The following is a 12,699-nucleotide window of genomic DNA, read 5'->3' on the forward strand; positions in this document are numbered from 1 at the left end:
ACAATAAGTGGTTGAAAGAAGTGACCCGGCCGTTCTTCCACTTGGAAGCCCCTTTATTAGTTCAAGTTAAAAGGAAAAGAAATAAAACAGCGACCAAAGACAACACGAAAAATGATAGAAAAGATGCTGAAGGTCAAGACTTCGAAAACTTGCTGGGTTCATACACGTCTAAAAGCCATAATGTGGTGCAGGAATACATTAGCATGGCGCCTCAGTTGCCCTCAGGTTGTGTGTGATATTGCAACTCAACACCATTCACTTCAGTGCAGCGAGGTTGAATATTAGATGCAGCCCATGGACAGATGTAGGGCTGTTTTTTTTTTTTTTTTTGAAGAAATTCTGATCCTAGTTGACTCTTTAACCCCTTCACGACCTTGCGATTTTCAGTTCTTGCGCTTTCTTTTTTTGCTCTGCTTCTTCCTAGAGCCATAACTTTTTTTTATTTTTCCATCAATATGGCCGTATGGGGGCTTGTTTTTTTGCAGGACGAGTTGTACTTTTAAATGTCACCATTGATTTTACCATGTAGCGTACTGGAAAATGGGAATAAAATTTCCAAGTGCAGTGAAATTGCTAAAAAAACAAAGTGCAATTCCACAATTGTTTCTTTTTTTTTTTTACCATGTTAAATAAATGCTAAAACTGACCTGTCAATATGATTCTCCAGGTCAGCAAGAGTATGCAGATACCAAACATATATACCGTATATATTGGAGTATAAGCCGATCTGAATATAAGCCGAGAGACCTAATTTTACCACAAAAAACTGGGAAAACTTATTGACTTGAGTATAAGCCTAGGGTGGGAAATGCAGCAGCTACTGGTAAATTTCCCCATCCTGGTAAGTATTGCCCCCTCACCCCCAATCCTGGTATGCATGGCACCCCTCACCCCCAATCCTGGTATGCATGGCCCCCCTCACCCCCAATCCTGGTTTGCATGGCCCCCCATCACTGCACACATTAAAAAAATAAACACTCCTCCCCTCTGCTCCAGCGCATGCCGTCACTGCCATGCGCTCTCAGACGCCGAGCTGAGCTGTGGGGATATTCTCTCCTCTCCACGCTGGGACTATGTGCGTGGAGAAGAGTGAATACCCCTGTTCTTTAATGGCATACGCACAGTGTCAGCAGTGCCGCAGCTCCCACTGCCGCTCAGCTGTCTTGTGTGCCTGCTAATAAAGAGAATGCATATTCACCCTTTTCCATGGCCATTGGCGTGGAGAAGGGTGAATATGCATTCTCTTTAGTAGCGGGCACAGAAGATCACTGAGCCACAGTGGGTAGCTGCTGACACTGTGCGCACACCATTAAAGAAATGAATATTCACCCCTCTCTGCTCCCATGGGTGTGGAGAAAAGTGAATATTCATTTCCCTTTAGCGGCAGGCACACGTGGCAGCAGCCAGCTACTGTGTGTGCCCTGCTCCGCCGCCGCCGCAATCCACCTCCACTATCCACCACCGGACTATGTATATACCAGAGTATAAGCTGAGGGGGGCTTTTTCGGGCTGAAAGTCAGCTTATGCTCAAGTATATACGGTAGGTTCTTTAAGTGGTGAAAAGAAAATCCAAGGTTTGTAAGAAAAAAAATTAAATAAAATGTCACCATTTTTCGAGACCCGTAGCGTCATAGATACAATGTCCTGATCATCCGTTATTGCATTTTATTGCAATGTTACGGCGACCAAAAAACATAAATCTGGCTTCTCGATTTTTGTTTTCTTGTTACACAGTTTTAATTTAGTTAATATTATGATAGATCGGGCGTTTCTGAAAGCAGTGATACCAAATGTGTATTTTTTTATTTTGAATGGGGCAAAAAGGGGCCATTTGAACTCGTATATATTTTTTAATTTTTTCTTTTACTTCAATTGTCTCCACAGGAGACTAGAAGCTGTGATCATCCGATCCCTTGTGCTTCACATAGCAGGGCTTCAGCAAACATCTCCTATCATAAGAGATCTGTTATCATGGGAGTCTTCTGCAGACCCCCGGCTGTCATGCTAACCCATCGGCACCCCGTGATAACGCGACAGAGGTGCTGATGGGCTGGGTTTGTGATGCGCTTCCGGCACACTCGAGTTAAATGCTGCTATCAGTAATTGACAGCGGCATTTAACATGTAAACAGCTGCTGGTGGATCACGATCACAGCTGTGGCTGTTATGGGCACATGACAGTTGATCAGATCAGCTGTCATGTGTCGGGAAAGATGCGGGCTCAGCGCCGGATCCTGCATAAAAGCAGGGTAGAAGACCTTGAACATAACTACACGTCCGAGGTCGTAAAGGGGTTAATTTCCCAATGTGCTTGTGCTGCTGAGGAAATTACTATTAAGCACTTTTTTTGGGGGGTTTTGTTCCCTAAAAGACCTACAAAGAAATTTGACAGAAAAAAAAAACAAAACAATGCCCATACATACAGCAAAATGGGACGTACTATAAACAATGAACTTAACTTATTGACCCAGAAATATGGAGCTGTATAATAGGGTTATTAGGCATCTTAGACATGGGAAGACCATGGAATATATGTAGATTATGGGGAAATTAACATATTCCATATAAATAGGTGTATATTATATTCCATGTGCTTGTTGGGTGGGGGACCAGCTAAAGTGTTGCAATAAAACCGCCACTAACCTCCAAAACATGTGACTGTGGCTGCGTTGTGTACCACAAGGATAAACTAACGCTGTGCGTTGTGGTGACCATATCGTGACTTGACTCCAGCCCGAGCTTAGGAGGTCGGATAAGGACACGTTTTCCTGCCTGGCATATTATTGCTTCTGGTGAAGAATCAGCAGAGATGTGATGATGCGGCGGCGTCTTACTACACGACAGTAGTGCAGAATAGTAATCCGCGGTCATTGATGATCTGTGCGCTGGAGGTAAACACACAGGAGCCGGCCCACTGCACTCCTTAAACAAAGTAAACTTCATTTACTCTGTGACACATAGCCACCTAGTGGCAGCCACTAAAATAGCATTTTATTTAACGGTTTCAATGTCCTGACATTATTCCTGCTTTTTAAGTTAGTTCCCACGATGAGTTTTTGATGCTTAGTATTTTCATTGTGCCAAAAAAAAAACCCACAAATCTAGCGTCTTAGTTCCAGCAATGTGGATGTGATTTATAGAAATCTCAGGCCCTCTCTGCTTTTTTTCTTTTTTTCCTTTTTATACATCGAAAACTGACCTGCGGTGCGTGTTTGTTTCACAACATGCCATTATTTCTTAAGGGTTTTATGTGCAGATTTCCCCATAGACTTGTATGAATTGCAGAAAGCCTGCAGGTAAAAACGTATGTAATCCACACATGACTGTATCAATAAAGTTTTGTCAAAATCTTTATTTAAAACCTGACACACATAGGAAACTTAGTCTGCGTGCCCACAATCCTTTTTTTTTAAGCATTTCTGCAGCGGCAATTCCGCCTTGGAAACGCTTAAAAAACGCTTGGTAGAAGGTCTGCCATGTTCCCCAATGATAATCCGCATGTACTGTGCACATGCTGCGGAAATTTATTATTGCGGAAAAATCCGCAGCACTATCAATTATTTTTCTTTTTCGCCGCCATTGACTTGCATTGAATCACTTAATATCCGCATGACTACATGTGCACATGCGGATATTAAGTTATTCAATGTGCGGATGGTACCTGGGTTTGGAGAAGAGGAGACTCTCATCCAGACCCGGGTACCATAGTACCTGTAAAAAAAAAAAATATATATACATTATACTCCCCTTCTGATGGCCCCTGGTCTCCATAGCGATGTGTCCTGGCTCCCCGGCGACTCGCGATGGTCTAAAAGGACCTGCCATGACGTCATTTAGTCATGTGACAGGTCACACGACCGCTGACTAAATGATGTCATGGAAGGACCTTTTACACAACCGCGAGACACTGGGAAGACCGGACACATTGGATAAGGACACCGGGGGGCCATCGGAAGGTGAGTATAATGTTTTTTTTTACCATTCTTATTCTTTTTTTTTAACTATTACTTGGTCACACTATATATGCCGGTTGCATGGATTTATATAGTGTGACAAAGTTGACAAGCACTTTCCAAGTGATGCTAAAATCGCTTGGAAAGCGCTTGACAACCCGCATGCAGAAATGCAAGTGAAGAACACTTGACAAATGCTTCTACCTGGCAGGAATCCGCATGTACAATCCGCGTGTACAATCCGCATGCTTTTTTTTCTGCCAGGGAGATGCAGAAACGCTCAGGAAAAATCCGGAGCATTTCTGCATCGTGGGCACATAGCCTTCCTTACTGCAGCGTCAAAAATGTGATAAAAACAAGCAAATAACTTAGTTTACGTAATAGCTGCAGAAATGCTGGAAAAAATCTTGAAAATCAGTCACCAAAAATTCATTGTGGTAGGGTATCGTTAGGGTATGTCCGCCAAGTGAAGGAGATTTCTGACATCCCATGCTCAGTGTATTTTTTCCTTGTAGATTTGAACAGTGTGTTGTTTTTTTTTATTATTATTCGTGATCAAGCAGTGATGACAGAGCAATCTCACTTTCTCATAACGAAAGACATGTGGAGAAGATTGGATTTTAATGACTGGGTTCACACAGTGTGGCCAACGCGCGCATCTTTATTATTTGGCTGCAATTTTCCAAAATGGTTGCAAAACCACAGTGCCTTCTCCTCTTTTGGAAAAAGTAAAGCAAAAGCCGGCAACAGTGCTGAGCTGAAGACAGGAACTTTGTAGTAATTCACTTCATCTGGTTCATGTTTGTTTTTTTCATCTACAGCATTGAAGTACAGAATTAGAAAAACGATGGCTGTTTTCTTTCAGAAGCCGTTCACCACTGACCATGGGTTGTGCGGGGTATTTTGCTGACTAGCACCACATATAATGCCAAGGGGGTAGGGCCTGATTCTAGGGAGCCAAGAGCTGTCAATTCTCTGCTGCCATCCTAGCCACGTCATACACAATGTACCTGTTGGGGAATATGTGGGAGCACGTCCATATTGAACTTTTATGGAAATCTATATTGTTTCATACTCGCACCACTTTTTAAACTTTAATTTTGAATAAAAAATTTTCCAGCATGAAAGGTCAACTAACTTTGCAAAATCCTGTTATGGTGGGGTTTGTCTTCATAACTGTAAGAAAAAAACAACAACATGTAATGATGGACTTCCAAGCCTCTGCTTTTACCCAGTCAATTTGCATTTCTATCAGCATGTACTCATTTGGATTTGGAGTACTGTTGCTGGCAGTGAAGGAGCCCACCCTTGTGTCTTCCTCTGCTGCCTGCAGCTGGAGATTGTTCTGATAAGCCGAACACACAGTGCTGACCCCTTCACTGCCAGCAACAGAGTATGTGCTTATATCAGTGCAGCTGCCGCCTGGAAAAGCAGGGCTTCTGAAGCATTTACCTGCACATTTTTACAGGAATGAAGACCAATTCCATAATAAAGTAATTTGCTAAGTTTAACATTTCCATGCTGGACAATAACTTTAACCAGTATTTACTACCGAACAATTATATTGCATTATATTGCTGTCAATACAGATGTAATTGATAAAATCACATGATATCTACCCATTGTGCACACCGATACCTCTGTGAAGCAAATAGAAACCATTCGCTCATAAAGATGGTGTTTTGTGCCAAAAATGTCAAGTTTTGTCTCATCAGGCCTGTGTCCTAGGATTCTGTCCTTCTGCCTTGTCTTTACTGGTATGATAATGATATAAAATGGAAGTGTCTGGTTTTTGATTTTTATCCCTGCTGCTCCCCCAGATTTTTTTTGATTCTTTATCCGGTTCCAATGATTTGGGCCTTTTTATTTGGTGGTAATTTTTATGGTTTTTACCAAGGAGATGGGGCTGAGGAATCTCTGGGGGATCTGTAGGTTGCTCTGCATTATTAGTGTATGTGCACACGTTAAGGCTATGTGCCCACGTTGCATTTATGAAGCAGAAAATTTCTGCTGCATAAATGCAAGTCCTCTCCTGGAAAAACGCATGCGGAATTCCGCACGCGTTTATCGCGCATTTTTCGCGTGTTAATCACGCGTTTTCCACATGCGGAATTGCCTTGCGTTTTTTATGCATTGGACTAAGGCAATTCCGCTTGCGGAAACGCAAAATTAAATGACATGCTGCAGATTTTTGAACGCGGCATAAACGCTGCGGAAAAATCCACAACATGTGCATAGAACTTGCGGAATCCCATTGGGGACCATGGGGTGCGGATATACATGCGTTTTTCAAGCGTTTACGCTGCGGAAATTCCGCAGCATATACGCTTGAAAAATGCTACGTGGGCACACAGCCTAAGTATTTGCAGACATTTCTGTACCATTTCTGAATCTCTTGGGGGAAAATGCAGCGTAAAATATGTTTTGTTCTTGATGTGTTTTTGTTGCCAATTTTTCTCCACTTATTGGTAAAATCTACAGCAAAAACGCTGAAAGAATTGACGTGCCTCAGAATTAAAAGAAAGAAGCAACGACGTGACTTGCAGATTTGGACACAACCCTTCAGGTTTTGTGACAAAACTGCGCAGAAAAAAAACACGCCAAATGCAACGTGTGTACACAGCCTTACCCTGTGAGCCCCACCCCCTTGGCTATGACCATACGACTGATCACTGAATAAAAAAAAGCCTCTATCTATTGAACCATATGGCGGATTAGGAAAAAGCTGAATACTTTTGAACTGGTGTCTGGTCGTTAAATTTTTTTCTCTCCCCATTTTGGATGTGTTTCTGGATATAGCGGGTTCTTCCACTTCCCACCCTTCTGTTTGGAATATTCAATGTCTTCCTACTACAGCAGACTGATGTAGTCTATAGTGCAATAACCACTTGGCTGCCTTTATCCTTAAAGGGGTTTGCCAATATTGATAATTGTCCCTTTAATGCGACTGCCGTACTGTCAGCAGTCCCCTAGAGAATGAGTGGAGCAGAGGTGTGAGTGCTGGACCTCCACTCTACTCTGATCTGTGAGTTTCTAAGTGGTTAAATCCCCATAAATTAGCAAGTGAAGGGTACCATCCCCCTTGATACAGATAACGTGCTGATATCTGGCATCTCCCATCCAAAATGTGACTGAAGAGAGACCATCTCTCACTACATCGCCTTATACAATGGGAGAAATGAGCAGAAAATGGATTTTACAAATGCACTTTTCTAACATTTCTCATGTTGCTCATTTTGCTAGGTTTATCACGGAGCAATTTCCAATAACTGAACCAGAAGTGAACATTTGGCTGCAAATCTCCCTGGGATTATACCTCGTCTGGAAAGAAAACTTCTGCAACCATGATTACGTCCGAGCTGTCTGTTTTACAGTAAGTTCTTGTCTTGTACTTTTAGTGTTTCAAGTATAATTTCCCTGATCTAGAGAACCGAGTGAAATGTACACTTTCTCTTAGGGACTCTACAAATGAGAGCGCCACAGTGCACACAGACATGTCCGCCGTGGCAAGCGAGATGAGCTCCAACATTGTGGAGGACATAGAGGTGAAGGGGAAGAGAAAAAGAGGGCGTCCAGGAAGGCCTCCGGTACGTGGCGCTATGATCTCTAAAGGACGTGCCTGGTTACACGGTTGAAAGCTCGTCCTCAATTACTCCTTCTGTTTGTAGTCTGCCATAAAGAAACCGCGAAAGACTCCAGGCGAGAGGAGTCGGGGAGAGCCCGGATCCCGAGGAAGAGGGAGGGCGAACGGACATCCTCAGCAGAATGGAGAAGGCGAGCCAGTCACCCTCTTTGATGTTGTAAAGATGGGCAAGAGCGCCATGCAGGTAGTCACTATGGTCAAGATGGCAGGTTGTGGCGCAGATCCCCCCCCCCCCCCCCCCCGAAGACCTCGCTTTAAGTGCTTCAGGTAGTGGTCCATGCTGCAGACTCCTCACATCTATACATAAGGATCTAGCTGGGGAGCCGGGCCTAATGTGACTCTTCAACACCGCCCCCATGCTGGATGAGCGAGCTGAGCCCAAAACATACAGGAGTTTACTTCATCAGAGTAGTATAGAGCTTGTGTTAGATTTTACAGTTTAAAGTGTCAAATTCACAACACTGCTGCATGAGATAAAAAAAAAAATCTTTATTTTCTATTCAAACGCTACACTAAAGCGCACGACCCCTTTAATCCCTTCACGACCTTCAGATTTTCCGTTTCAGCGTTTGTTTTTTGCTCCCCTTCTTCCCAGAACTTTTTTTTATTTTTCCATCCATTATAGCCATATGAGGGCGTTTTTTTGCGGGACGAGTTGTACATTTGAATGACACCATTGATTTTACCATATAGTGAGTGTACTGTAAAACAGGAAAAAAATTCCAAGTGCGGTGCAATTCCACAATTGTTTTTTGGGTTTTTTATTTACCATGTTCACTAAATGCAAAAACTGACCTGCCAATATGATTCTCCTGGTCATTACAAGTTCATAGACACCAAACCTGTATAGGTTGTTTTTTTATTTAAGTGGTGAAAAAAAATGTCCAAAGTTTGTAAGACAAAAAAAAGTTGTCATTTTCCGAGACCTGTAGAGTCACCACTTTTCATGATCTGGAGCTGTGTGAGGGCTTATTTTTTGCGCTCTCTGAGCTGACTTTTATTGATATTATTTTGGAGTAGATGCAATGTTTTGATCTGTTATTGCATTTTATTGCAATGTTTGCGGCGACCAAAAAAAAGGTAATTCTGGCGTTTTGATTTACTTTTTTCTTGTTACACAGTGTACCGATTTTGTTTTAATCCACTTTATATTTTGGCTGCTTGGACATTTCTGAACGCAGTGATAGCAAATATGTGTTTTTTTTTTTTGTTTTGTTTAAGTTTTTTATTTTGAATGGGGCAAAATGGGGGTGTTTAAAAAATATTATCAAAAGTTCGAAACCATTTTTTTTTTACTTCAGTAGTCCCCTCAGGAGACTGAAAGCTGTGATCATCTGATTGCCTGTGGGCCGGCGTTCATAGGAGATTTACAATGACAGGCACTGGTGTGTTCAGCTGACCCCTGGCTGTCATGACAACCCATCGGCGATCACGTGACAGGGACGCCTATGGTCGTGTCTTATGACACGCTTCTGGTTCGCACCCGTTAAATGCTGCTGTCAGAGATTGACAGTGGCATTTAACTTGACAGTCATGGGTGGATTGCGGGCCCACCCATTGCTGTGAGAGGCACATGATGACTGATCAGATCAGCTCTTATGTGCTTGGAAAGATGCGGGCTCGGTACCGGAGCCCGCATGAAATGCAGGGACACAACCTTGGATGTAACTATATGTCCAAAGTCGTAAAGGGGTTATATTAAGTCATGAAAGAGATGTTCTAGCTTATTCAAGGAGACATTCTGATTAATATTACTGACCCAAACGTCTTTCTTCTCCACAGTCTGTAGTCGACGACTGGATTGAATCTTACAAGCAGGACCGAGATATTGCACTTCTGGACTTGATAAACTTTTTCATCCAGTGTTCAGGGTGTAAAGGTAAGAGGAGTGCTGTGGGCTGTCCGAGCCGCTGATGCCTTAGTAATGTGAGAACATAATTAACTATTGTTATGTAAGAAGTCTAGTGCCATTCAGATGAAGGATGTACTAATGTAGACTGATCAATACGAAGGAAATTGCGCAGATCAGCTGTTTCTGAACTCCGCTCTCCTCGGACCATTGAGAGCGGTCATAGAGGGATTTTCTGATCTCAGCCGTCAATGAGCCAGAGTACAACATGTAGAATTGGATATGTTTGATTTTTTTTGTTTTTAAGGGTCTTTCCATCATATAACTACAATGATGTTGAGCTTTTATACAGTTAGTATAAGAGAGATCCCATTCCTTATTCTCATTTGCACATGGAAACACAAGAAGCGATGGAATGAAACAAAGGGAGAAAATACAGATTAGATAATTAGATAAATTTTCTCTAATAACCCCCCACGGCAGCACACAGGAGGATGTAGCCCCACCCTAATAGGGACAGGAAATACGAAGAGGTTTAAATAGCCCCTCCCACATCCTCCCTCCAGTGTTATTTCCTGTCCCTATCAGGGATGAAGAGGTCATCCCCGGTGTGCTGGACCGGCGACAGGCACTGGGAGAAAGCTATTAGTCGGGCAGCGGAGGATCGAGCAGTTTACCTCTCCTCCTTACATGCACTGCTCCCGTCTCCTCCGGATTCGGGACCCCCTCCTCCAGTCCGCGCTCTTGGGCAAGGTCTGCAGGATCTTCTGGCCGGAGGCCTCTTTGAGCTCTCCGGTCCATCTCCTCCTCCTCTCTCCCGCTGGATGCGTGGGGGATGCTGGTCTCCAGGATGTGGAGCGCACTCCGCGGCGCCGGAAGTGACGTCGGACGCTGAGCGGTGGATGATGTCACTTCCGTCGGTTGTGCGTTGGACCGCAACAAACATTAAGGGGGAAAAGAGCGGTGTAGCCGCCGGTGATAACATGTCTGCACCTGGACACCGGGGGAGGAGCCCTCGAACAGAGGGAGGCACTGGTCCAATCGCCATAAAGGAGCCCTGGACAGGAAGACATCTGCAGGTAGGACAAAACCATGTCTGTTGAAGCTTCTCGCTCTGCATCTGTAGAGCCCAGCGCTGGTCCGGTCCCAGTAAGTATGGCACTGATAGTCCATCTCCCAGATGCAGGGAATAGTGATTATAGCTCCCTTTCCCTTCTCCCCTCTCTTGTAGGGGGACAAGGGACCTGCATCTGGAGACTAAGCTAAACCGTGCTATCGTCCTCCCATAGAAAGCCCCTATGCAAGGACTGTACGGAGAAGATAGTTCCTGCCTGATAATCTTCCTTAATGGAAGAAATAAAGGGGATTATACGTCAAGAGATCAAATCCTCTTTAGCCTCAGTCACTCTCCCTACATCCTCACCTATTCAGGATTCTACATCTACTCCCTCAGCAGCCAAAAAGAGGAAGATCAGCCCACCAGCGAGAGGGAAGGAAGACTCTCAAGAGGAGATAAATATCTCGGAAGATCTTCCAGAGGAAGGTGAACTGAGTCCAACTCCTGATAACTCCCAGCAAGAGAGATATTACTCTCCATCCGAAAGCTTGGAGGAACTCCTCATGGCAGTAAGGAGAACTATGGAGGTCGAGGAAGAAAAAGTTCCCCAGACAGTACAGGATCAGATGTTTGGGGGGGGCTACGTTCCAGAAAAAAATTAGTGTTCCCTATTCACCAGAGTATTAGGGACTTAGTCTTAGAGGAGTGGGAATCTCCAGAAAAGAGGTTGAATACCCCTACGGAGTTAAAGGATAGATTTCCTGTAGACAACGAGACTGCAGAATGCTGGTCTGAAGTCCCAAGAGTGGATATCCAGATTGCACAAGTGGCAAAGAAAACCACAATGCCCTTTGAAGATTCCTCTCAATTAAAAGACCCCTTGGAACGCAAAATGGAGGGACTACTCAGAAAATCCTGGGAGACCTCGGCAGCACTATTAAACACCAACGCAGTCTCTACGGGCATAGCTCGATCAATGGCTCGTTGGCTAGATCAACTGGAGGAACACCTGGTCTCGGGCACCCCCAAGAGAAGACATCTTAGCATCCCTACCATTTCTACAGAAAACTATGGGGTTTTTAGCAGATGCTTCTTCAGAATCAGTGAGAGTGGCGGCAAGAGCATCTGGGTTATCAAACTCTGTAAGAAGGGCCCTATGGTTGAAATCCTGGAGTGGCGATGTGGCATCAAAAATGAAATTGTGTTCCATCCCCTTTAAAGGGAAATACATGTTCGGGCCAGCCCTAGATGATCTTCTAGAGAAGGCCTCAGACAAGAAGGCCCTCCCGGATCCTAGAAATGTAAGGAAAAGGCCTTTTCGTCCCTCCCAGGAACAGACCCCTCGATGTAGGGGTAAAGGGAAAACAGGACAATGGAGCTACCCAAAAGGTCGAGGAGGCAAGAATCTTTCTCTCCCCAAAATCAACGTCAGAACAGACCATGACGTCAGGACAGTCGGGGGCCGCATCTTGAATTTTCTCCCTCAGTGGAAAGAAATCTGCTGAGACCCATGGGTCCTGAGGGTAGTCGAATTTGGAGCAAAAATAAATTTCTCCTCCTATCCTCCACAGAGAATAAAGTTAACACAGCTCTCTTCTCAGTCGGCAGGCCTCCCTGATATCCTGTCTTAAAGACCTATTGTCCTCAGGGGTGATATCCCTGGTTCCTACAAGGGTGATAGGCACCGGACATTATTCCAGACTCTTCCTAATAAAAAAAAAACAAAACAAATGGCTCACACCAAGTGATAATCGAAGGCCACTGAATCAGTATATCCACTACCAACGATTCAAGATGGAATCCATCAGGTCGACTGTCCCCCTGATAGGACAGGACCATGTCATGGCCACAATCGATCTCCATGATGCATATTACCACATCCCCATACATCCACTTCACAGGAGGTTCCTAAGATTGGCAGTTACTGAAGGGGAACAAATAGTCCACTACCAGTTCAATGTTCTCCCATTCGGGATATCACCAGCCCCGCGAATATTTACAAAGGTCATGGCTGAAGTCATAGCTTATATCCGGGGTCAGAAAATTTCAATAGTACCATACCTCAAGGACCTGTTATTAATCGGTCCCTCAGTACCAGTACTCCAAGAACATATACAGTTGACCACTCAGATCCTGTCGTCTCTGAACTGGTTAGTGAACCACAAAATATCGGATATGGTTCCCTCCATGACAAAAAC

At 44.1% G+C, this 12,699-nt stretch overlaps 1 protein-coding gene across 1 annotated transcript in view; it reads left to right on the forward strand.

Moving 5' to 3' along the window:
* Positions 1 to 7,172: 7,172 nt before the first annotated feature.
* Positions 7,173 to 12,699, forward strand: part of LOC141251568 (cohesin subunit SA-1-like) — a gene marked incomplete at its 3' end in the record, with an annotated part of 31,246 nt that continues 25,719 nt past the window's right edge. Inside the window, exons 1-4 of the mRNA XM_073670359.1 lie at positions 7,173 to 7,325; positions 7,410 to 7,539; positions 7,621 to 7,779; positions 9,378 to 9,474. Coding sequence (XP_073526460.1) covers positions 7,297 to 7,325; positions 7,410 to 7,539; positions 7,621 to 7,779; positions 9,378 to 9,474 — 415 coding nt within the window. The remainder of the gene's footprint in view (positions 7,326 to 7,409; positions 7,540 to 7,620; positions 7,780 to 9,377; positions 9,475 to 12,699) is intronic.

Source organism: Phyllobates terribilis, unplaced genomic scaffold, assembly GCF_046119375.1.
Source record: "Phyllobates terribilis strain yellow unplaced genomic scaffold, ASM4611937v1 Scaffold_7223__1_contigs__length_39167, whole genome shotgun sequence".
Taxonomy (NCBI): domain Eukaryota; kingdom Metazoa; phylum Chordata; class Amphibia; order Anura; family Dendrobatidae; genus Phyllobates; species Phyllobates terribilis.